The sequence below is a fragment of the Epinephelus fuscoguttatus genome, linkage group LG21 (assembly GCF_011397635.1).
Source record: "Epinephelus fuscoguttatus linkage group LG21, E.fuscoguttatus.final_Chr_v1".
Taxonomy (NCBI): domain Eukaryota; kingdom Metazoa; phylum Chordata; class Actinopteri; order Perciformes; family Serranidae; genus Epinephelus; species Epinephelus fuscoguttatus.
In genome coordinates, this window is record NC_064772.1 from 3,320,503 (window position 1) to 3,348,134 (window position 27,632).

At 41.8% G+C, this 27,632-nt stretch overlaps 1 protein-coding gene across 10 annotated transcripts in view; it reads right to left on the minus strand.

Moving 5' to 3' along the window:
• Positions 1-27,632, minus strand: part of sugct (succinyl-CoA:glutarate-CoA transferase) — a 310,078-nt gene that overhangs the window by 138,466 nt on the left and 143,980 nt on the right. For 2 of the 10 annotated variants that reach the window (XM_049565788.1, XM_049565793.1), the window contains exon 13: positions 8,062-8,169. The exons of the other annotated variants lie outside the window; for them this stretch is intronic. In XM_049565788.1, the coding sequence (XP_049421745.1) occupies positions 8,062-8,169 (108 nt within the window). The remainder of the gene's footprint in view (positions 1-8,061; positions 8,170-27,632) is intronic. 10 annotated transcript variants of the gene reach the window in all.

The following is a 27,632-nucleotide window of genomic DNA, read 5'->3' on the forward strand; positions in this document are numbered from 1 at the left end:
CACGCCATAATCTTATCCAGTTCAAGGTATTGCACTGCCTACATTATTGTGAGACTGCCCTGACAAAAATTTACCCACACACTGACCTCCTATGTGACAGATGCAAAATGCTTCCTGCAACTTTATATCATATATTCTGGGGTTGCCCTGAATTAGATCATTTCTGGTCCTCTTTTTTTTGATTTATTCTCTAAAATATTTAAAAAACATGTTACTCCGTGCCCCCTCATTGCCATTTTTGGTGTAACCTCAGAAAACATATCTATGACCTCCTGTCAATGCAAGGCTATGGCATTCTCCTCCCTACTAGCGCGGTGGTTGATTTTGCTGAACTGGAAAAATGCTGCTCCACCCACACACACACATCTCATCAAGAGTATCATGTGTAATCTCAAGTTAGAAAAGACCAGGTATACTGTTGATGGTGCTCTCCAGAAGTTTCATAAGACATGGGATGGCTTTATTGAATTTGTAAAGCAATTAGATGGGCTTCAATTAGAGTGATAAACTTCCAGCTGACCCACTATAACTTCATGTATGAAGACGAATAATTCAACGCACAACTGGACCCCCCACCCCCACCCCGTCTGTATGTTTGTGTGTCTCATTGTCCTTTTTTTCCCCCTTCTATTTCGGTTTCATTTCATTTTTTTCTTTTTTCCTTTTTCCTCATACATGGTTATTCTTCATATTGTATTCTACTTGCATTGTTTTTGTATATTTTGATTCTTTATAATTTTGGTATTATTATTACTTTCGTACTTGCCTATTTTATGGATGTATTGGATGAAATCCTGTGTGCCCTGACAGTTGATATAAACATGCATCCAAGGAAAATTCAATAAAAATAATTTTGAAAGAAAGATTTACGCCTCGTTTCTCCACAGCTCTAGCCTCTCATCTATGTATGGTCACTTCTCCAAAAATCTAAGACAGCGACAGCCAAAATGCCTAACTCAAGGCTTTAAAACAGTAGTTAACACCAACCAAAGACCTTGTGGTACACAGTCGGCACCTTAACCCCTTGGCCACCAGAGCACTTCACACCTCTCACTGTCACTCTGCTTTTCATACTGTTGATTGTACTAATTCTAATGTTCATTAAGAGCTAACTCAAACAGCAGTCTCTTTGACCTAATCTCACTGTAGAACCATTTGCTTGCTATATGTGATCAGTTCCTTGAGGCTTCTTCCTTGATGAAAGAACCAGTTGATGTGATTGCAAGCACTGACATGTGCACAACAAAAACTGAAAAGTTACAGAGGCAGTGCTTCTAAATTCAACTGATGACCAATCCAAGGTTTTTAGGCCTCTCCACTCAGGCAGAAGGGTGCATCAATCAGGTGATGCTCAGAAAGAAAAGGATGGCTGGCTACTTATCCATCCATACATATATAAACATACAACTTTGTCGCATAACTGAAATGATCATTCAAAATAAAGTTAGTAATGACAATAAATTGACTCATTAAGTACTGAGTAGTGTGGTCACGGTACCAAAATTGGGACCCATGGTACGATACCAGTGAAAGTATCATGGTTCTGAGTAGTATCACGATACCACAGCTAAAATTAGGCAGATGTGCCTTTTGTCATTTACAAAAAGATAAATCACTTTTCTATAATACATCAATGATATTTCAATGGAATAAATTACTTACTGACTTATTCATACTTCAAAAACAGCATCAATAAGCGATTAACATAGGGGGATCAAAATAAAAATAAATAAATAAAATAAAAATCAACCAGCCACCCTCCTCCTCTGATAAGTTAAGAACAGTCCCTTAAGTGCGGTGAGGTTTGTGGACTGTTACCTGCCACAAAGAGAGAAATGTGATCGGATCATCCGCCGTATTCCTGTCTGTGACCACGGTTCAACCCACAACCGGCAGGATTCGCCTTTCGTTTCTGCTGCTGGTTGAAATCTGTACTCACACAGCATGCTCCTGAATGTTTTCTTTTGCTTGCACAAAACTATTTTTAGTCGCAAATGCGAGTAAAATTCTCGCACGTAGAGCTCTGTGGAAAACAAATCACTGCCTACAAGTAAAAAGAAATAAATAATAACTTTCAGTGCTTAAAGATACTCAATAGCTCGGCTAATGCCTGAAATGTCACTTGAAAACAAACTACTGCACCAGCATATTGAGTGCCAGGTGGCCAGCGTGCACTGTTATTGGTCAGTGCACACCGTTATTGAACGGCACATGGACACTCACCCTCTTGCGATTGGACTTTGAACTTATCCCACAGAAGTGGTACCATGAGGTACCGTAGTACTACGGTACTCCAACATTATGGTATCATATGTACCGTGGAGTTTTAGTACCGTGGTCTACCATTGGTACCAGTATACCGTGCAACACCAGAACTGAGTCAGTGTCATTATATCAACCAGAGGTCAAAGTTATGTGCTTTACTTAGAAACTATCATAACACTATCAATCAATTTCTATTTTCCTTTTTTTGTGGAAACTTAATTTTGGAGTCAGTCATCAATTTCTCCCTCCATTTCCACATTCATCCATCCAGTCCACCACTCATCCAGACCAAAAAATATAACTCCCCTGAGCTGCATTTAGCTGTCGGCTTGTGGCTTATCTGGTTATCTGGAAACAGACAGGTTAGGTCTACGTGACCTGGAGGAAGCCTCAAGTCTGTCAACATGACTTTAAATCCAGCAACATATCCTGAAACAAACCAATATCTGTGGAGAAAATTTCCAGTCTCTAAGCGTCGAGATAATTTCCTCCTTTATTAAGTCTGATCCAACACATTTGTGTGTGTCTTTAAGGGTGTATATAATGTACTCTGTCACTTCTTCTGTGATAGATTTCCCTCCATATGGCTGTCAATTTCCAAAATGGTGGCTCTGGTACAAAGCCTCCACTCTGACTCTGAGAGTCAGACATCAAATCCTGACCTTTATTGGGGAAGGTTTACCATATTATGACAACACATTGCAGGACATGGTGTGATGTCTAAATTTGGCCTGTTATCTAAATGCCGTGACCCATACCTCACATTCAACCATCCATCCTCTCAGTATAGACAGAGTTTTCCCCTGAACATCTCTGAATGTTGCTCTCTGGGGAAAACTAGATCATTTCAGGTACAAAATACCTTCCACATTTAAAAAGATGACTCCAGACTAGTACAACCTTCCTATGGTCTGATCCATCCCTCCATCCATCTGAGACAGAAATACTGTCATGCTTGATAAATATGGACAAAAGTGCAGCATTTAATCTTTCTGCTACCTCTATGTGCACATTTGACAGCTTGGAGAAGAGCTTGGATCTCCAGGGATACTGTAGATTTGATCCCACTGACCTCAGAGGAAGCCTTTTGTCTGGCCTCACACCTTCAATCTCTTCACCTTACCTTTATTCCAGCCTGTACTGAGGAAGTATTTCCCAAAGCTTGCTTTCCTTTCCAGTGTGAGGTCCTTGTGACCTGGGAGTGGGAGTTTCATGAAGACTAACGTCTTCAGATGCAGCATTTTTATGGTCTTTCTCTTTTGTTTGACAGTTTCCAGACAGTAATAAATGTTATTTGTAGAGCTGGAGTCCAAACAAAGATACAAAGTGCTCTAAAGATGACAAAAAGGCTATATTTCAACAAAAACATGGATAAAATGTAAAAAGTAAAATCTTGTGGCTCAGTAAATGCACAAAAAAGAAAACTGAGACACATGTTCAATTCAGGAGAAAGAGCAGTTCACACTTTTAAGGGTTTAATTGCCTGATGCAAGGCATCAAAACAGCCATGGCGAGAATGTAAAGTTCCATGAGCTAAACATATACACCTGAAAGTAATTTGCACTGTTAGGGTTGGACCCTAGGCACTAACATTGCAAAAGTTGAGTTGAACCTTATGTTTTATGCAAGGCACTAACACCACCAGGGTTAGAGGTTCCCAAGAAAAAGGTTCTAAGAGCAAGGCATTAACATTGCAAAAGTTGGGTTTAGTTTCTGTCCTGATGGAAAGCGGGTTAAAGGATCAGCTCTCAGCTTCCCTGTGTAGTTCAGAGTACTGGGCAAGGTTGAAGGTTGAATTCTTTTATGCCCTGTTTAGCCAAGTACAGAGCAAGACACTAGCACTGCCAGGTGTGGGCAGTTTGAGCCTGATTTATCTGATCTTACATGTTAGGTATTCACTTCAGAGGCTGTTTATGTTTCAGCTGGGATAAATCAAGCAAACCTCCAGTAGTCAGAATATTAAAGCCATATTTAGCTGTATAATTTCTGCAGGACCTGGCTGCTGCCTAGAGGACATGACAGATACATGGCCAGAGTACTCGCCGTCATAAAAACAAGGTCGGTTACTGCTTAACTCCTAAGGGGGAGACATAGAGTAAGCAACATGAGGACATAGAGACAGGAAATAGTGAAAAGGTAAAAATGACTGTGAGGACTTTAAGATGTGAAAATGTGAGAAAGTGAAAAATATAGAGAGATAGAACAGTGACAAAGTTCACCACAAGACAACAAAAAGGTCGTACAGTTAACAACAACAAGCAAGTAATAAAGACAGGAGAGGTGCAATTTAAGAGACTGGAAAGTCAGTTATTTTAGAGCTTCAAAACTAAACATCTCATTCGCTTTCTGCATTGGCAGTGGGCCTCATGCAAGAACATTTTTATATGCTTCTAAACCTCCCTGACTGTTTTCAGTCACCTTTGGTTTACACAGTTGTTTCAAGTTGGAGTCATCAATCTCTTTCAACTGTTCAAACTTTTCAAACTGCACCTGTATGCTCTGTATAAAAGCACCTTTTCTTTAAATCCGTTTGTGGGCAAGTTTCATTCACAAAATTTTGTACCACAGTAAAAAGAAGTACCACAAAGCTTAACCAATCGAGCATTTTTAGTGGGTTTTCCCGTGAAAAAAAAAAAAAAAACAAGCAAAAAACATATATGCAGTAATTTTAGTGGAAGACAGTATTGGATGGACATGATCAATCATCAGAACAAAAGAAGAACAACAGTGTTAGACAATATTTGCTTCGTCAATAAAAGGTTAAAGGTACAAGAAGCTTGTGGACATGAAGACTGAAGGTCAACTGCGACTCCCAGGCTGCATCTCAGCAAGAAACACCCAATCTCAGAGCTTCAAATTCTTTCAAAGCAAACCCAATAAAACTTAAGGCTGTTCAAATCAGTTTACTTTCAGATTCCAGACCTGGTTTGGAATTCAAGAAACATGACTCTTCTTCTATTCTTTAGAGCACGAGCAACTAAGGTTGATGGGTATTGTAGTTTTTAGAGCCGTCCACCAAACTGACAGAAAAAGAAGCCTGATAATTCAAATAATTTACACTGATGATCAGAAAATAAACCACTCTTTCACTGTGCAGGAGAGTTCAGCTTCTGTGTTGAAGGAAAACTTTCAAACTTACAGTCAGGAGAGATACTCTGACTTTAACAATGAGAGAAAAGACACTGACAGCAAGAAACAGATGAGAGAGAGAGAGAGAGAGAGAGAGACTGTTTGGCATTTATCCAAATGACTTCCAGATTTCATTTTTTTTTGGACTGGTGACCTTCTGTCTTCCTGATTAGCAGCAGCTTCACTGCAGAGCTGCTGTGAGGAAGAAACTTGCAGCTCCACATCATCACACACAAACCAGACAGAGCAGCATTAGAAAGATATACAGCTACAAATTCCATAATCAGATTTTAGATTTTCTTTCTTTCAAGCAACCACTGATTTTAGTTCTTTTGTATGTAAACATTTATTTTTTTAAATCAGAGTTTTGTTAAGGTCATGTGGTGATAATACCCAACACATCATTCTAACTCATCAAATGTAGCAGCCTTTCATGGTAAATATCCTCCTGTATGTCTTGTTAACATTCCGGGATGCCGCGTCAGTTTACATTACAAATTTACATTACATTACTGTTACATTATGTCTTCAAAATACACTTCAGTTTTCACAGGAAATGTACGGAGTCTACAGTCTGTAACAGTCTGCTTGTTAGATGCATACAGTCTTTTTCAAAATAAACTTACAATGTCGTTAAATGCCTTGTTTATTTCCTTGTACAACAAGAGCACATGGTTAGGTATAGAAAAAACATAATAGGTTTGCTCAACATTCACACAGGAAGTGAACAGCGGGCCTCTGCAGTCCAGGGTGTGTTGGACCCATCCACCTCCCCTCCTGCCCACCCTATAGGGACTGATGCCACATGGCAGCTTATCATACCACTGCGAAGGGTGCCTTTTTGCATAGGTGTCTAATGCCAAAATCACTGACAAAGTGGTGGTTTTGGGCCATTTAAAATGAGAACAGGCTGTAATATCACAATAATGCAAACACAGGCCACTTTTGTAAGGTGTCCTTGATAGTGCAGGACATCCCAGAATTTGCAGTCAGCTGCTTAAGGAAACTGTTATATGAGATATATTGTCAAGAAATCAAATGCAGAACAACAAATCATAATCTAAATGAGTGGATCTCAAACTTTTTTAATAATGGACCTCCTTTGAAATATTTTTTCAGCCAAGTACCAGCTGACCAGCACAAAACCTTTTTCTTAATAAAGGAAAAAAAAGGTAAATAAAAAGGTACAATAAATCGAGGTAAATCTCATTAAAACATATTCTTATTATTAGAGGGGATCATGCGTTCCCATTTGTGAGTGCATTTATCTGTCTGTCAGTCTCACAAACTACTTGACCAATCAGCCTCATCTTTTGTATGCACATGGTATAACTGTATGCTCAATGACCTCTCGTGGTTGTGGTGATTTACATTTGTTGAAATACCTGTTTTATTGACGGTTTTATTCAATCATTGACTGCTGACTACTCACTCCTCTTAACAGGCCCGAGGGAGCTGCAAGTTTTCAAGAAATCGGCTAAAAACCACAAGCCTTACTGCCTGTTGCGGGAAACACTTTGGCCTTTGTTGTGGCTGAAAAACTGACATCCATAGAAAGGTCTGGTCTCATTGTGAACCAGCGCATCTGCAGATTAATGTCATGCCTGATATGTTATAATCCACTAAAGTAAGGCACCATAGCAGAAGAATAAATTTCAATTTTTGTTATCTTTGCTGCCATTTTAACCCAAGGGGGCTGGGGGGACAATTTCACTGGGTGCAGGTGCGGCCCAGTTTTTTCCACGATATTTGTGTTTCTACTTTACAATTTTAGTGGGAAGGGTAATTTTTGCATTTCATCTTCACTAAAAAAATTAAAAATGATGATGATGTTATTTGGCTAGAGTCTGTACAGCACAAGCATGCCCATTTACATCTGGAATATAATTTGTAGGCCAGGGCCTCTCTGTAGCCCCACAAAGCTTCATTTATAATGGAATGTTGAGACACATTTTACATGTATCAAAAAATTGCAGCTCCTGCGATTTGAATATTGCACTTGGTCATATTGCTATTTTGATAATATTTCAATTAATTGTGCTTGGTAGGCCCCCTGGCAGAAAGGTGCAATCCATCCTCCTGAGACCGGAGCTTTTGTTTGGTATGCATTTTTAATTTTTCCTAGCTATTTGGGATGAGGAGGACCTGTGTATAAAGTGTATAAAGTGTATAAAACTATGCATTGTCTTTGAACAGTAAGTAGTTTTTGACAAAAAAATATGTCCTAATGGGGACATTGGGTTTATAATGGTCATAAGTGTGTAATAAAGTATAAAACTGAAAAAAATAAAAAATAAAATTAAAGCCTGAACATTGTGCAAAAAATAAAATTACAAACAATGCAAGTTGTTCAATGTTTTGTAACTCTACAGGTTAGGGGTCACTGTTCAAGACTAAAACTGCTCAAAAATGTTAATTTCAATGTCTGTGGCTGTGCAACAACTAATAATGCAACATATCTAAAAGCCTTGTGTACCCGTAACCCCATTTGAAAAACCCTGATCCAAATGATTGGGAAGATCTGATGTGGTTCGATGTGTTTACTGCCTGTGAACGGATGCTAATGAATGCATGCCGAGCACAACACCGAGGCGACTATTATCTTTCAGCATGCTCAATGTAAACATGTGGAGGAAATTCAATCTGCTGAGTTGAATCTACACAAACCTGGATGATTTTTTGTGAAGAGTGAAGAGCTGCTGTCAGCGTTCTCCTATCAGGCCAGGTGCCCTTTAGCAAGGCACTGGAGCCTAGCGGCAGTGAAGGAAGGGACAGCTGAAAGAGTTGTTTAAAAACCAATGTTAGTGTCTATTTAAAGAAAAAATCATCAGTAGAGTCAACATCACCTGTAGCAAGGACTGTAGAAATACTGAGGTCTGGAAATATTTAATATTTTACTTATTTTTCTCTGTTCAGAAATTTTTAAAAATATTCTGTCAGTTTTCAGTTTGATTTCTTGACCGTTAACAGGATGTTGGCAAAAAAGCTCCCAAATGTTGGACCCGATCCAACCCGTGGTTAAACCTATCTGCCCTGCGTGCACAACCGCAAGTGGCAATTTTTGGGGTTCAAGCCAGCATGGACATTTAAAAGTTGAAAGCTGGGTAGGATCAAGGTAAATCATTGGTAAAAATTTCATGTCTCTACGATATACCATCTCAAGGGAATTTGCGAAAACATTTCTGAATAATAATAATAATAATAATAATAATAATAATGATAATAAATATAACCGCAAGCAGCAATACCGGGGTTCAAGCCAGCATGGAAATTTAAAACTTGAGAGCTGGGTACAATAAAGATCTTTGACAGTTCAGGACACCTGCATAAAAGATTACGAACAGGTTTTATGACAATCAGACAGATGCTCATTCATTTATGTCCAAATCTTTATTGGGCCACGCTCTTCTTTGGAAGCAGTGTCGCCTCCTATTGGCCTTATGCAGAAACATTTTTGGGAACATGCTTGATGGTTTAATTGAAAAAATCCACCAAGTTTGGTGATGTTTGAAAAAACCCTCATTGAATTAAGGCCGAATTTTGCGAGAGGCCTTTACACTTATTTGGAACTTGTGGCGCCCCCTATTGACCAATTTTAAAATAATACATGTGTTTAATAATTATTATTTAACATAGCCTGCAAGTTTTGTAATGATTGGATAATCACTTTCTGATTTTTAGTCTGATTTGTGTTACTGTGTACCCATTTTTTGTATTTAAGGTGCCCTCTAGTGGTCAATTTGAATGAAACCTCCAGGATATTCACCTGGAACCTCTTAAGACATTGCTTGCAAGGTTTGTGATGATTAGTCCAAATGTTGTGGAGTCATTTGCTGAGCCACGCCCCCTTTAAAGTTCATTGGTAAATATCTTCAAAAAGCAATCAGATATCAATAACAGTGAAGGCACTGGTGATAAATTTCTGAAAATAATGGCATATCATTCTGCTGATTTCAGGTATATTGTCAAATATTTTGTTGACATTTGGTTAAAAATTATATGAAACAGAAAATGTTGTGCATAAAGTACAAATTACAACAAGATAATGAATAGCACTGTGAGCTCACAGCTTAATCGATCTGAACACCATTTCAAAAATGTAACATCTAGTGTCGGAAGAATGCTTGTGGCAATGGTTGTTGCATTTGGATGAAGACTTTTGGAGATATAGATGTTAATTGATTTTGCATATTCTTAAAAATATAGAGTGACAGACTTCTGAATTGATTATAGGTTGCAGGGTGACAAAGTTGTGTTACTATTTGGTGGATTTGCTGAAAAAAACTTTCAGCTGTGGAGGACACACTAGTGATTTATTATGATTTTCTGAAGTATGGACTGTGAAATGTCTTGAAATTTAGTTTTAATGTAATAAGCCACACCCCTTTTAAGCAATCATTTTCAAATTTTGTGCATCGATTGAGACATGAACATGGATGATGCAAACCAAGTTTTGTAATATCTCTGGCTGATTATGAGATATCAACTTTTTGCATGTGTAGCGCCCCCTATTGGTCGATTTCGAACTTTCACGATATGATTCATATGCTTTTGTCGATATTTTCTACAAGTTTTGTGACAATTGGGTCAATGGTTAGGGAGTAAAGTCCATTTATGCGCTGAGCCATGCTCTGTCTTAAGTTCATTGGTCAATAACACCAAAACGCAGTGAGATATCAAAAAGTCTGTGATAACTTTTACAAATCTGCATCCCATGATGATCGACAGAGCGCAAATCATACCTACGCCTTATAGGCAGAGATGTAAAAATTGTGTTTTTCAGAAAAATCAATACAGCGGACATTCTATTGCACAGATCTGTAGGATTTTGTACGCTTTTGTAGAACCCCTTCACCTGACTAAGTACCTCGAGTTTCATGTCAATCTGACATATGATGCAAGGGTGGTGGCTTTTCAAATCCAAATTTTCCTTGGCTATAATTATTTTATATCTATAAATAATTTATATCTTGAGCATCATTTCCAAACAACTTCCAATCGTTAGTGAAATCTTCATGTTTCTACGTTGTACCATCTCACAGGAATTTGTGAAAACATTTCTGATTAATAATAATAATAATAACATTAATAAAACAGTACAAAAACAAAAGGGTTTCAGCCCTTCGGGCTTGAACCCCTAATAAAACAACACAATAACAAAAGAGTTTCAGCCCTTCGGGCTTGAACCCCTAATAAAACAACACAATAACAAAAGAGTTTCAGCCCTTCGGTCTTGAACCCTAATAATAATAATATTAATAATAACACCCCCCCCCCAAAAAAAAATCTTTAACTTTAAACCATTGTATGTAATGTAAATTAATCACCGCCAGTTCCATGAAGTACATAACAGAAATCGATAGATTAGAAATGAGCTCTCTAGCACCCCCATTTTGTTTGATTGGGTCAATAATGGAGGGGTCCCCTCAGATTATGTGTGGTCATATGCCTACAAAGTTGCGTGGTGATCGGTGAAACCCTTGAGATGTTATACACCTTTATGTGATGAGCCACGCCCTCCATAATATTCATTGCCTTATAGAAGCTCAGTTTTAGTAAGTTTTCCAACTTTTGCCAAGAGGGAACTTCAGATATTGGTCCCTAGATTATGTTCACCGAGCTTCATGCAGATCGGTCAAACTTCCTATGAAGAGATCGACTTTAAGTGTTGGCGGAAAATCTATATAACCGGAAGTTATGGGTTCTTGAGGCAAATTTGTTCATCATGAGGAGAGACAACTCTGTGCAAAGTTTCATGTCTCTACGACACACGGGGCATAAGATATGCCCATTCAAATTTTGCAATTTCAATCAATTGCTATAGCGCCCCCGTTTGGCCAATTGATTTAATATTGCTTCATTCGCATCCTCCCATTACCCTCTACCACTGTGCCAAATTTCACATGGATTGACCAAGTCAGTGAGGAGAAACACGTGGAACAGACACACCCACAGATAGACAGAGTTTTCATCATTATATAGTGAGATAATAATAATAATAATAATAATAATGATAATAATAATGATAATTAAGCTGCAAGCAGTGATGAACAGGCCCTTGCACCTTCGCACAACTCGAGAACGCTGCCAGGATGCCGGCTGAAGCGAGAGTCATTTCTGTCAAAGTCATATACTTCATGCAGGACTGAGATGGCATATCCTTCAAACAGTGCTGGAATGACTATTTCACATTTTGTACCACTTCCTCTTCCCACTAGAGGGAGTTGGAGAAGGCACTAATGATATTTCATGTTGTTTTACAAGAAATACAGACCACAGCATGTAAATGTCAGGAAACTCAAAAAGTAAGTGTCTGAAAAGACGTACTTCCTGTCGCCGCTAGGTGGCCCTGTACTCCTCACTGAATATTGGCATATAGATATGTTCAGGGAGAGACTGTCATAAATCCTGTGAAGTTTGGGGAAGATTGGTCCATGTATGCTGGAGTTATGAACCACTTCCTGTTTATGGCGACACATGGAAGTTTAATGCCTTGCCATGGTCACATGGTTTGATGAAAACTCAAGCCTGTAATACTCAAAGTCAAGCTTCGAATAACTTTTCTTCTTTAAGGTCTTGCAGTGGGACAGATCAAGGTTTGAAGTTTATCGGATAAAATCTCTAGGACAAGTTTGTTAATTCGCCAGCCCTGGAAATGGCCAAAAATGCACTTAAATTGCACAGTAAATTCAAAGTGGTGGACTTCCTGTCGGGTTTAGAACATGGGCCCAATAGGCTTTTTTGTACATCTAGGAGTGTTATATAAGCCTACTAAGTGTCATACACATAGGTTAAACAAGCTTCAGGGGCTGTTTCCTCAAAAGTTTGTCGGGGGCGCTTCAGAGCCATTTTTTGGTACTCGAGCATGAGACCCTTTAAAGCAAAACAATGGAGTTTTTGAGCCCTCAAAATATATATCCAAGATCCTCGTGATGGTACATCAACTCACAATGGATGGATGACACCTCCGTCATTGCTTGAGAGCGTCTGTTTGACTTGCACTGGCACTATGCAGTTTTGGGGTTCGGGTAGGAACCCGGACACAACAAGGACTCCAAAATTTGGCTACTTTACAACATATGTCATATCCCCGTCCTCTCTTTAGAGTAGCTTAGCCGAACTGAGGTGAACAAAGTTAGACATGGTTGTCATGGCTGAAGTGACAAAGAAAAGGAAGAAGGTGAAAGTGTTGTCCGAGGAGACAAAGAAAAGAAAACAGGAGAGCGATAAAACAAGAGCTCGAACAAGGATTAATATTGGCCCGGCTTTCACATGCTGGTCAGAGCTGAAAGAGGAGGAGGGATGCCTGACTGATGGTGAGCTGGCACTGTTACTGCTGGACTCGTAAGTATAAATTGTTTGCTTACCATGTATATCTGGTGCGTTTGAACTTGCCTTTGCCAGGCTGTGTTGTTGAAATCATCTAGTCTTCCGTTTATATCCATAGATTAGTCAAGTAATAGGCCACAACGATTTTATCTAGATAGCTTGAAGCTAACATGCTAGCTAGTTGTCAATAGTTAGCACACTAGTTAGCTGCTACTGCAAGCTAGCTAGTATTCTCATTCCTGTGAGCATTGGTAGCAAATGTTGACTGCCAAACCACTCGCTAATATGAATGTATGAGCACGAATGTGTGTTGTTCCCCTTGACAACCTGAAGGTTGTCCTGCAATTTCCTGCAATTCACCTGCAATTTCCCTTGTAAGCATGCAACTATTCGGACAGAGCAACTGGGGTAAAATGCCCAGGAAGACGACCATTTCAAGTCGAAATGAAGGAACTGAGGAACTGGAGTTGTTGTGGCATGGGTAAGCAAACAGTAGCATACACACATCAGCATAAAGGCCATAAGTCATAGCCTGTTGTCTGTTAGAGTAGGGGATACTGTGCTTAGAATCTTGGTCTAACTTGAGTAGCATGGTGATTCTGGGTTCCACTAAGCTGACACAGTGCGCATTTATGAGAGTTTCAAGGTATTTTGAAGAATTAACAGTACTGAATTCAAAACTGACTGTGGCTTTGTATGTTAGTATGACTGATTGGGTGCGTCAATAATGATATAGTTTGTGGAGTAGTAAGTGGATGTCGTTCTTCTTTTTGTGTTTGATTTTTGTAGATATGCCCCTTTGGACACATTCTCTGGAGGTGGAATTCACAGCCCCCTCTGAAGTATGGCATGAAGTATGGCACCTACTGCATTGAACCAGTTGATGAGTTCTGGCAGAAAATCAGAGCTGGTCTCCTGACCCGTTTGCGGAAGAAAGACGAGGTCTTAGTACTTGGTTAGACTTTTTTTGATACCTTTGCCACCTATGACACGTTGTCTTATCTGTTTCTTGCTATTACTGATAAAGATCATGCTAAAGATCATGTCATTCCATTTTTTTTCTCATCTTATTAGGTGATGGCAGAATGAACTCCCCAGGTGAGTATGTGCTTATGTACCTGTGTGTGAGTGAGAATGACTTGCACATTTGACACACTGACTACTATACTCTCCATTCTGCAGGTCACTGTGCACAGTTTTGCACCTACACAACCATAGAGCAGGAGTCGAGAGACATTGTGCACATAGTCTCTCTGGACAAGCGTGGGACAAACAGAAACTCTGTGATCATGGAGAAGGAGTGTTTCTTCTGAACAATGGACTCGCTCCTGCCAGAGTTGCACATAAAAGAAGCGGTCACCAATGCCCACCCACAAATTACTGCTTTGCTGAGTAAGTAAAAAGGCCGTAATGTTTTGATTCCTGATTTTTCAATGGAATGTTTGTGAATCTCCCACAGATCCAGAACGTGGTAAATACAAGGCATGGGGTCTCCAACATTCCCTAGATATATGGCATGCAGCAAGAATTTAGGGAAGAAGCTGCAACGGGTATGCAGTGTTATTGTACTACTGTTTGTGACCAGAAACCTACCTTTTTTACCCCTTGCTCGATGGACAACGAAAAGCACCAGCATTTTGATAGTGGCAGTCTAACACATCTACTGTTTTCAGGCTGGCATGTTGAGGGACCAGTCTGAAATCTTGCCTTGGATCAGAGACATTGTGAGCCACTTTTGGTATTGCTCCAAGCAAGCGACTTCTGTAGTGGAGTTCAAGGTATGTTTGTGGAAAGTAAATTTATACTGTAAACAAAACCATTGTTTTGCTCTGTATAGACGGGGAAGGTGATCACATTTTCATACATGGTGATGAAAGCTTCAAGAAACCATGGAACACACAAGGTAATTCTATCCATTTTCATGAGGTGTCTATGTTGCTTTGAATGGGATTTAGACCGTGGTAAATTAACTATGTTTATATAGTGCTTCTCTGTACTCCTCTGAACACCCAAAGCGCTTTACAATATTATGCCACGCATTCACCTATATTCATACACACTCACACACCAATGGCGGAGCGTGCCATGCAAGACAGCAACCTGCACATTTGAAGCAATGGGGGGTTATGGTTATGTATCTTGCTCAAGGAAATGTCAACAAGATCAGGAGGAGCTCGACTCAAAAATGCATTGGAACCCTCTACTTCCCAAATCCTACACTTCCTACACCATCACCTCTTCTCACAATATGATCTCATGATGTGATTTCAGGTTCAGCAGCTCACCAGGCACTTGTAGCCATTGTCCTGGACAGGCATTGGCTAAAGGATGTGACGAAGTTCATCAACTTCAGGTATGCACTTTAGGTCTTTGTCCTCTATTTCAAAAAAAATAATCCTGAAATAGCTACACCTGGCCTAACTGTTGAATCGCTGAAGCTATTTTCCAGTAACTACTTAAAATTTTGTACATTGCATGCCTTCATGCTTCGTGGCATGTCAGTCAGGCATGTCAGTCAGAAATAACACTGAAGTGTGTTCTCACTTGCTACAGGACCACATCAGATCTGAAGACCTTCCAGAATCACAGGATGTATGCAGGGAAGCGGTACTCGTACACAGCTGCAGTCTATCGCACAAGGACTTTGCTCGCTGCAACTGACTACAACTCCCACAACTGCCGCCTTCCTGCATGAAACAGAGATGGTCCCAAGATGTAAGTTTCTAGCATATCTGTTAAGCACTTCTCCATTGGTATCTGAGTGACTGCCAGGCAGGGCTGTTTTACAAATGTTACTATCTTTTTAGTTACAGAAGGTACTACAATAAAAGGTCAAAATTCTGGAGTGTCTATGCAGTGAAGGAGAAGAAAGACAACGCATACATTACAGAACTGCAGAGGGCCATTGTTGCTAAGAGGGTGGGAAGTGGATGTGGGCTTCCATGGAAGCAAACCCTCAGGCCAGATGACCCCCGATGCTTAGGTGTGCTTGCAGCTGTACCGCCACCCCCAACATCAGAGCTCGTTAGAGCTCATGTGACACAAGGTGAAAGTATTCCCCAGAGTGAGCACTGAGGATCCTGCCCTGTTTGTTTGTGTAAAATGTTGTCCTCTTGATTTCAAGTTGATTTCAACATTTTTTACCCTTTACATTCAAAACAAATTGTTATAGACAAATGTGAACATATGGTAAAATAAAATATGAAAATATAAAACTGAACCTCCTCCGAGAATTGTCACCTTATTGTGGTGGAGGAGTTTGAGTGCCCCAATGACCCTAGGAGCTATGCTGTCGGGGGCATTTTGCCTCTGGTAGGGTTTCCCATGGCATATTGGTTCTGGGAAGGGTCAGACGAAGAACGGTTCAAAAGACCCTTCATGATGGAAAACAACAGGAGATCGAGTACCCGGCCCGGAGGGTTACCGGGGCCCCGCCCTGGAGCCAGGCCTGGGGTTGGGGCTTGTGGGTGAGCGCCTGGTGGCCGGGCCTTTGCCCATGGGGTCCGGCCGGGCCCAACCTGAACCAGCTACATGGACTCGTCCCCCTGCAGGCCCACCACCCGCAGAGGGATCCAGAAGGGATCCATACAAATTTCCATACAAATCCATGCAGGGCACATGCTTGTGCAGTGACCAGCAGCAGATGTGAACGGCACTCTCTTGTTTCAAACTTTTTGTTGTGTTTTTTATACTGTTTTAGTGTGTTTTAATGTGAGCAGTTAATATGTGCAGGTGCTTAAGTGAACTGTGAGCAGGAAGCTGTCCTTTGTGACTGAGTTTCTGTGTTAGCAACCCCACTAGCACGGAGGCTACAAACTTTTACTGGCTAAATCCTAGTGTCAACTAGCTGCCATCCAGCTGTCCTTCTGTAAGAGTCTCCTGACTTTTTTTGGCACCTCGAGTCCCTGGTACTCCCTTGCAGGGTTCGACGGAACCAGGTACCCTCTTTGATGTATGATTATGGATTTCTACACTATGATTCTGATGTGGCTGGTGTTCCACCTAGCAGACTCTCTGCCTGTACGCTGGGGTTCACCCCAGTAGACGACAGGGTTGCTTCCCTGCACCTTCGGGTCAGGGAACGGGTCCTGACTGTTGTCTGCGCTTATGCGCCAAACAGCAGTTCAGAGTACCCACCATTTTTGGAGTGCCTGGGACGGGTGCTGGACAGTGCCCCGACCGGGGACTCCATCATTCTGCTGGGGGACTTCAATGCTCACGTGGGCAATGACAGCAGGATCTGGAGGGGCGTGACTGGGAGGAACGGCCTGCCTGATCTGAACCCGAGTGGTGTTCAGTTATTGGACTTCTGTGCAGGTCGGAGTTTGGCCATAACTAACACCATGTTCAAACATAACAATGTCCATTGGTGCACGTGGCACCAGGACAGCCTAGGTCGTAGGTCAATGATTGACTTTGTAGTCATATCATTTGACCTGCGGCCATATGTTCTGGACACTCGGGTGAAGAGAGGAGCAGAGCTGTCAACTGATCACCACCTGGTGGTAAGTTGGATCAGATTTAGACTTAGACTTGCTTTATTGTCATTCAACAAATACACCATCGGTGCACATTAAAGATGAGTGTTTATTTATGGTATGTGAGTGTTCAATAGTCTTACAGCCAGGGGAAAGAAACTGTCTCTGAATCTGGACGTCCTGCTATGGATGCTGCAGAACCTCCTGCCAGAGGTCAGCATGGAGAACAGTCCATGGTGGGGGTGGGTGGGGTCAGAGTAGATGCGTTGGGCTCTGGTCAGGCAGCGCTTATGCCCAATGTCCCGGATAGAGGGGAGCGGGGACCGCTCTCCGCTGTCCTCACCACTCTCTGCAGCGACTTCCAGGCAGAGGCCTTACAAGCCCCAAACCAGACAGAGATGCAGCTGGTCAGCAGACTTTCGATGGTGCCTCTGTTGAATGTAGTCAGGATGGGAGGGGGGAGGGAGGCTCTCCTCATCCGGCGCAGGAAGTGCAAGCGCTGCTGTGCCTTTTTCGCCAGGGAGGTGGTGTTGAGGGACCAGGTTAGTTTGTCGGTGATTTGCACTCCCAGGAACTTTGTGCTACTGACGACCTCCACCACAGTGTTGTTGATGAGGAGTGGTGTATGACTGGGCCGCGATTTCCTAAAGTCAACAATGATCTCCTTGGTCTTGTCAACATTGAGGATCAGGTTGTTGACTTTACACCAGTTCGCCAGGTGTTTCACCTCTTCCCTGTAGGCCAGTTCGTTGTCCCCCTGGATGAGGCCCACAATGGTTGTGTCGTCCGCAAACTTCAGGAAGTGGTTGGTACTGAATCTGGGACAACAGTTGTGTGTCATCAGGGTGAACAGCAGGGGGCTGAGAACACAGCCCTGGGGGGAACCGGTGTTCAGGGAGATGACGCTGGAGATGTTATTGTTCACACGTACAGACTGGGTTCTGCTGGTGAGGAAGTCCAGTAGCCAGTTGCATAGGGGGATGCCGAGGCCCAAGTGACCCAGTTTGCACACCAGGTGCTGAGGGATGATTGTATTGAACGCTGAGCTGAAATCCAGAAACAGCATCCGCACATGGGTGTTTTTATCCTCCAGGTGTTCCAGGCTCAGATGGAAGGCAGAGGAGATGGCATCCTCCGTGGAATGGTTCGGCTGGTACGCAAACTGGAATGGGTCAAGTGATGGTGGGAGTTTGGAAATGATGTGGTCCTTCACTACCCTCTCGAAGCACTTCATAATGATGGGGGTCAGTGCTACTGGGCGGAGGTCGTTCAGGTTGGTGATGTTGGATTTCTTAGGCACTGGAATGATGGTGGCAGCCTTGAAACATGACGGTACAACAGCCTGCATCAACAAGGTGTTAAAGATGTCAGTGAGGACGTAGGCCAGCTGGTTGGCACATTCTCTGATGACCCGTCCTGGAATGTTATCAGGGCCTGCTGCCTTCCTTGCGTTGACTTTTCTCAGGGTCCTCCGCACATCCTCTGTTTCAAGTCTGAGTGCCTGCTCGTCGGGGTGAGGGACAGCTTTCCTTGCGGGGGTGGTATTTAATTCCTCAAACCGTCCGAAGAACTGATTCAGTTCGTTGAGGAAGCTGATGTTGTCCTGACAGGGTGAGGGGGTGGCCTTGTAACCTGTGATGGACTGTATGCCTTGCCACAGACGTCTGGTGTTACCTGAGTCCTGGAAAAAACCATGGATCCGCTGGCCTTGGGTGCACTTTGCTGCCTAAATGGAGCGGTTCAGGTTGGCTCTTGTTTCACTGAGAGCCCCCGCGTCGCCAGATCTAAAGGCGACATCTCGCTCCCTCAGCGCTGCTCTCGCCTCCTTGGTCATCCATGGTTTGTCATTGGCTCTGGTTATGACAGTCTTGGTGACAGCGACATCAGATGGCAGGGAAGGACGCTGTGCAGACCTGGCAGGCCCAAACGAGCAGTGAGGGTCTGCTGGGTACGCCTGGTGGAAGAACCTATCAAGATGATCTTCAACTCCCACCTCCGGGAGAGCTTCAACCGCGTCCCGAGGGCAGAGGGAGACATTGAGTCCGAATGGGCCTTGTTCTGCTCTGCCGCTGGGGCCAGTCATGGCGGTAATCAGGCTGAAGAAGGAGGCCTACAGGGCATGGTTGGTCTGTGGGTCTCCGGAAGCAGCTGGCGGGTACCGGTGGGCCAAGTGGAGCATAGCAGTGGTAGTCGCGGAGGCAAAAACTCGGGCGTGGGAGGAGTTCAGTGAGGCCATGGAGAAAGACTCGGCTCCACAGAGGTTCTGGCAAACTGTCCGGCGCCTCACAGGGGAAGGTGGCAACTTGCTCACACAGTTTACAGTGGGGGCAGGGAGCTGCTGACATCAACTGGGGACATTGTCGGGCGGTGGAAGGAATACTTTGAGGAGCTCCTCAATCCCACCAACACGTATTCCAGTGAGGAAACAGAGCCGGGGGTCTCGGGGGCGGGCCGTCCAATTTCTGGGGCAGAAGTTGCCGAGGTAGTGAAGCAACTCTGTGGCGGCGGAGCCCCGGGGGTAGATGAGATTCGCCCTGGATATCTCAAGGCTCTGGATGTTGTAGGGCTGTCCTGGCTGACACGCCTCTGCAACATTGCGTGGACATCGGGGGCAGTGCCTCTGGAGTGGCAGACCGGGGTGGTGGTCCCCATTTTCAAGAAAGGGGACCAGAGGGTGTGTTCCAACTACAGGGATATCACACTCCTCATCCTCCGGTAAGGTCTACTCCAGGGTGCTGGAGAAGAGGGTCAGGTCGATAGTTGAACCTCAAATTGAGGAGGAACAATGTGGTTTTCGTCACGGATGTGGAACCGTGGACCAGCTCATTACCCTCACCAGGGTACTGGAGGGGGCATGGGAGTTTGCCCAACCAGTCCACATGTGTTTTGTGAATTTGGAGAAGGCTTACGTCCGTGTCCCCAGGGGCATCCTGTGGGGGGCACTCCGGGAGTGAAAAAAACTTTGACAAGTAAACAAATGAATGGAAAAATATAAAAGTACTCCATGAGGTTTAAAGTACTGTAATAAGTAAAACACTTAACAGTAAATGGATACGACAATGAACAGCAGATGAAAATGAAAAGTGCAGGGAGCTATATATATATATATATATATATATATATATATATATAAATGTATAAGATAATATAAGATAAGATACACCTTTATTGATCCCATAATTGAGAAATTCCAGGGTTACAGCAGTCAAGGGGAAAGAGTCAGATTAAAGATTTTAAATTTTAAACTTAAAAACTTAAAAGTTAAAAAGCTAGGCATGCAAAATAAGTACAAAAATACAAGAAACGGCGATAAATAACAATAACAATAATAATAATAATAATAATAATAATAATAATAATAATTAAAATAATGAGAAGTGGATAATAATGAGCAGCAGTGAATGAAAATGAGCAGTGGATAAAGGGAGCACATCTAGTGCAAGTGATTGTATGTGCAAAATAGCAGACAGCTGTGGTGTCCATAAAGTTCTGCTGGGGGACTTAAATATATTAATAATTAATGTGCCGCCTCTCTTGATGCATCGGCTCCACCACACCACTAGGTGGCGCACGAGTTCAGTTTGAGTCATTATACCTTTTCAGTGTTGTATAGTTTTAGAAGAAGAACATGCAGACTTGCAGTAGTGCACAATGACATGGTTAAAGTTTCATAAAGCACAGGAAACATATGTCTGTTAGTACAAATGTATTACTCTGAGTTTATTTGCTTATGTTATGTAGAGTTGCTCACTTGCACTTTATTGTTTGTCACTGTAATGCCGTTGTGACGCCGATGCTAATTTCTGTTAGTGCATCTATGAAGATTTCAATTATATATTAGCATTATGCTAGCAGACCATGCGCTAAGTATGGGTGCCGATTATCATAAACATGCTGAATATCGGCCAACGTTATCGGCCAATGCAGATAATTGGTTGATCCCTAGTGTGTGGTATGCAAGGTTGATTTTGGCAAATTGCGTATTTCTTGTAGGTGTCCGGTCCAAGAGGCCAACTAGCCTACTAGGTATTGCATTAAGTCATTATAATTTAAATATGTACTAAAAGAAAATATGTACTTGTTTTTTTCCTGTGGATGCATGCAATTAACGTTAATTGGTGCTCCCACTCCTAAGGACAATGAAGCTGAAGGACCAACTAACCCAGTCATGATGAGGAGGAAGATGAGACCAGAAATATGAAAGGAGCAATGTGAAGGCATAACCTACTATGCATTACATTTTAGTCAGAGGAAAACCTTTTTTGTAGTTTTAAGTGGGATTTTTTTGTTGTAGTCATAAGTTTACTAAAAGTTGACTATAGGGCCTATTGCCCAATTTATACCTCCTTAGTTCATGGCTGTGAGCCATGGAGATATAAACTGGGCTTATGTAATACAAGAGCAAGGCTGGGCAGACAATAAGTGTGTTTCCATTACCCCTAGAAATGCGCAAAACCTAAATATCGCAATAAGAAACTGGTAATGGAAACACCCATATTTCGAAAAACCTCTCAAATATCGCTAAAACATTTTTACGCTGTCATGAGGTGGTTTTTCAGACGTGTCGATATAGAAGTGTATCACAGAAGCATGATGGAAACACTTTTTTCGCATTTACAGGGACACCGGACATGACGTAGGGGGGGTTAACATGACCTGAGACAAGATGGCGCGGTATGTGTGGACCGAGGAGGAGACTGAAGTTTTCCTAACTCTAATTCGAGATAAAAATATTACAGCTAAATTAGATAGCAAACAACAGCGAAATACGGATTGTTACAAGGAACTAGAAAGGGAAATGAGAGTGAAGGGGTTCGAAAAATCATGGCACATACTCCGCAGCAAGTGGAAAACCCTCAAGCAACGCTGCCTGGCTGAAAGACGCAAGTTGTGCAAAAAGTGGAGCCGGTGGGAAGGCTAAAATAAAGTTCAAATTCTACGATTCCATGGACAGCATTTTGGGTCATCGACCCATCGTGCAAGCAATGTCGTCAGTTATCAACAGCATCGGTACGTCCCAATTGTTTTGTTTTTATATGGCCTGACAAAGTTAGCAAACGTGCTAACGTAAACATGCATGCTAACGCTATGTCTACGTTACTTGTGGTTATGTTATCCCTATAACCACGTAGAATATTAACTTGTGTTTTTATTTCATAATAACAGGGAAACCTCATCACAATCTAGTTAACGTTACCATTGGTTCTTGGCCTTATTTGGATGATAATGTAACGTTAGTGCTATAAAATAACTTACGCATTCATTATGTATGATTAATGTTAGATGCTGAGACAGACGACGGGGAACCGATTCGGGAGACTTCCATGGATTCGGAGGGTAAGTCAAGAATTTGCGGTCTTTTAAAATCACATAATATTGTTTGGCTGGGTGGTGAAATTAGTGTTGGATCAGAAATGAAATCAGACATAAACTAAATGTGGGTGCTTACCGATGTACCTACTTGTTTACACGTTGGTAGACACAGAACAATTTGCAGTGCATCTGTCTTTCTTTCTTTCTGTTTGTCTGGCCAAAAGTTTCAGGTACCTCTAATTGTGAAAATTGATTAAATGAAGATGCTTTCAAAAATAATTAAATGAAAAGTTTTGAAATATCACAACATTTACCAAGAGTAGTCTACTGACACTAATGCAGGAAAACACTGAATAAACAACAAGACAATTTATATAAAAACCCTTGGTGTCTTTTGACTTTTGTTCAGTACTGTATATTTGTTATCTTAATATATATTATACCTTCTTCCTGTTACTATAGCATCATTTGATGTCTTGCCCATGTCATCCCACGGCTCTGATGAGATGCCTGATGTGCCAGAAAAGGAAGAGTCATCTCAAGCTCAACCCCCACTTACACCTCAAGAGGCATGGAGACGGCCAAAGAAGCATAGAGACTTAACTTCATCTGGGAGGAAGCAAAACAAGATCAGGCTGCCCTAACCACGATTTCTGATGTGCTGAAACAAGCGGTGCACTGTTTTGAGAGGGCTACAGAGGCAGCAGAGCGCCATGCTTGTGCTCTAGAAGTGATGTCTAGAGCTCGGCTCCCTATCCCCCAGCCACCACCTCCAGCACACAATCCCTACTTCCAAGAGCAGCAGTGTTTCATGCATCACAACCAACCAACTACATCATATCAGCCTCCTCCTACTTCCTACCATCACTACCAGCAGCAGCCTTCTTCCCCCAACCATCCCCACTCTTACAAAACATACCATAGTTTGTAGGTCATATACAAACAAACCAACATATGTTGCTATGTTCGTCACTAATGTTATTTCTCTGCAGGTTGGCAGTTAATTGCACAAAATTTAAGAATGTTTATTGAGACTGTCTTTTAAGGTCACATTATGCTGAAACTGTTGCAAAAGTATTGATTTTTTGTGTAATGGCAGCTTAAGGATGGAGCCATACCTCTTTACTTTGAAAACGTACTTTTATATAACACAGTGTTTTATTTTGTGTTAAAGTTTTGTGTTACAACAGCCTATACATTGGGCTATTTAAGCAGGCAACAAAGCAAAATATTGTGCAAAGAAGTTGTATGAAACAACCACAGATTTCAGATATTTAAGAAAATGTTTAAACTATTTGCAAAGTGTTAATTTTTTGTTATTTGTGTAATGGCAGTTTAAAGATCTAGCCATACATGTTTTCTTTGAAAAGGCACTTTAATATAGCACAGACAATGTTTTACTTTGTGTTGCAGCAGCCTATACATTGGGCTATTTTTCTAAGCAAGCAACAAAGCAAAAATATTGTTTAAAGATAAAAAAATACGTTGAAAATGTTGCCATAGTCATTTTGTGTAATGGCTGCTCATACATGGAGCCATATTTGTTTTTTTCTCAGAAAGTGCACTTTTATATGACACATTTTGTGTTCAAAAAAGTTGTGTGAAACACACATTAAACTTGAAGTAAACCATTGCTATGTGTCCTTGTGTTGCTGTAATAACTATGTACACTCATGCAAGTAGGGTAAAGCCAAACTTAGCTTTGCTTCTGATCAAAGTCATTTTAGATTGTTTGCTTGTGTGGGGAAACTACTGAGCTGTGGCCAAATGTTGGGCAAGAGCTTCTTTGATCACAAGCGCTCCTGGGTCTGGTCGGTCCTTATGATGTTGCTGGGGCTGTTGACCATGGGGCACTGCAGGATGTAATGCTGCAGATGGTAGCTGCTGTCTTTTCTCCTCACATATATTGTGGAGAACACAACACGTGGCTACCACCACCGGCATGAAGTTGTAGTCAGACTGCTTAGACAGGACACACCATCTTGCCTTCAGGTGTCCAAAGGTGTGGTCAACTTTCACACGGATGGCACTTAAGTGTTCACTGAAAGTCTCTTGTGTAGCTGTCAAATTGGGACCAGAGAAGCCCTTCATGATCCAGGGTAGTAGTGGGTATGCAGGGTCACCAGCGAGGAGTAGTGGCACTTGGACTCCTTCTACATCCTGCACTGCTTGGGGGTGTTTAGCTGGATATCTGACAACAGCACAAATATGTTTGTTGTGTGGGACACTTAAACTCAATCACACGCAATATAGGCCAAAATAACTGAAGTAACTTTTCACATTACAAGCAAAAAGCACACCAAGGTTTAAAAAGCCACTGGAACAAGTGAAAAATATTTATTTTAACAAGATAATTATGCATATTTTCATTTGTTCCACTGGCTTTTTTTGACTTGACTTATTAAGCATGAGATATTTGACTAAAAATTAGACAAATATACCAGGTGAGATTTGAAGTTTTACCTAAACAGATGTGATGTGGCAAACACAGCAGCATCATGAGCACATCCAGGGGTTCCCACGCAGATGTCCCTGATCATTAATCGATCATCGACTACAGCCTGCAGGACAAGTGATATCCAACCCTTCCTGTTCACATAATCGTGATAGCCATCACTTGGGGCACGAACAGGTATGTGACACCTGTCGATAGCACCTTAGACCTGGGGTATTTTATGTGCCTTGTAATTGCACTGTGCAATCACCAGGGCCTCGTCCATGTCTGGCAAACTGATTTTTAGCTTCATCAGCTTGCTGCATATGGCTTCGCAAACCCCATACACACATCTGTGCACAGTAGTTTTGCTAACACCAAAAGTTTCGCCTATTACCCTGTACTCGGAGCAGGTTGCCAATTTATAAATGGCAATAGCCACTCGCTTTCGAGTAGGAACAGCTTCCCGGGGGCATGACACATCTGGTGCCACAAGAGGTTCAATCTGATCGCAGAGCACATTAAACGTATCCCGGGTCATCCTGAAATTCTGAATCCACAATTCGTCTGTGAATTCCTCGTTCACGATCCTTTGCCAGAAATCTCTTATTCGTGGCCGCTGCCATACGTAAGGACTTTGCCTTTGAGCGATCACCCGCTGCCTTCGTCTTCTATTGACAATCACGGCAACAGCAGTGGCTGCAATTGAAATCACAGCTCCAAAACCATGGCAACGCAAAGCGTCCATCTTCCTTAAAGTGGAGTCACATGGGACATGGGACGAGATTTTACGAGAATTACGGCTCATAACGCAAAACACCCTTCAATGGAAACACCTACAAGTAGCAAATGTACTTTGTCGAAATTTTAGAAATATCATTTTTATTTTGCGAAAAACTGCAATGGAAACACAATTATATTGTGCATAAAATTAGATGCATTAGGATAGAGTAATATGCACATAGCCATTTGTGGCCACTTCCTTATTGCATTTATTTACTAGTCTGGAATTAAACAATAACTGCTGATTTTCTTATGCAGTTGATTCTGAGGACAGAAAGACTGCTGCAGGGTCCAGCACTGTTGGAACTGATGATGACAGACAGGCAGCAGGGTCCAGTGCAGTTGTGTAGTTTGTGTAGTGTATACAACAGAGATGGGGGACTCGAGTCACATGACTTGACTCGAGTCAGACTCGAGTCGCAAATATGATGACTTGAGACTAACTTGACTAACGTTGATAAAAGACTCGACTTGACTTTGACTTCGTATAAATGACTTGAGACTTGACTTGGGACAGATGACTCGAAAGGACTTGGCTTTAATTCAATATCAATATTAAAGGCATGCTAAGCACCGCTGGGCATCACTTCTGTTTACGTTCAACAATGTTATCGAACACAACGGAACAAGCTTGCCCCCTCCACCCACCCCCCGGGCTGTTCTGTTGGTTTTGGGGGATTCTACGATAATGACTGGCCAGCTGAAATCCAGTCCCTTAACACTTCCAAATCCACCACACTTTATGAGCTTTACCCCATTGTCATTGCTTGTTCACTATGGGGCAGCAGATGGTCAAGGAAACAAATTATGGTGTCTTGCAACAATGCTGCTACAGTAGAAATGATCAATAAGGGCTGCTCAAAAAAAAAAAGAAAAAAAAAACAATCATAAATAGTCTCATGCGACATTTAACTTCGAAATGGGTTCTGAACAACTTCATTTTGCGGGCTACTTTTGCCCCTGGTCATGAAAATTGTGTAGCTGATGCTCTCTCTCACTTCAAATTTCAGGAGTTCAAAACCATGTGTCCTCAGGCTAAGCCCTCCAGCTTACCATGTCCACCATTCAATCAAATGACTCTCGATTAAGCACCTTAAAACCCCTGCAGGATCTTCTCAAGTTCAATATATTATTGTCCCAGATGGGCAATTTGGGTTGCAGCAGGCATAGAAATGCCAAACCACACATAGAAACATGCAACAGACAAGTAAAATCTTAAAAAACAGCAAACATCTCACAATATTCGCACAGATAACCTCAATGACATTTCATACTATAATCAATTTGCCACCTACCTAACCCTACAACAATAAATACATGTATGAGTACACGAACATCAACATGAATGTGTATACACATTCATGTTGATGTTCGTGTACTCATACATGTACAAAACCCAAAACCAGTGAAATTGGCACGTTGTGTAAACCGTAAATAAAAACAGAATACAATGATTTGCAAATCCTTTTCAACCTATATTCAATTGAATACACTGCAAAGACAAGTTACTTAATGTTCGAACAGGTAAACTTTGTAATTTTTTGCAAATATTAGCTCATTTGGAATTTGATGCCTGCAACATGTTTCAAAAAAGCTGGCACAAGTGGCAAAAAAGACTGAGAAAGTTGAGGAATGCTCATCAAACACTTATTTGGAACATCCCACAGGTGAACGGGCTAATTGGGAACAGGTGGGTGCCATGATTGGGTATAAAAGCAGCTTCCCTGAAATGCTCAGTCATTCACAAACAAGGATGGGGCGAGGGTCACCACTTAGTGAACAAATGCGTGAGCTGATTGTCGAACAGTTTAAGAACAACATTCCTCAACGAGCTATTGCAAGAAATTTAGGGATTTCATCATCTACGGTCCGTAATATCGTCAAAAGGTTCAGAGAATCTG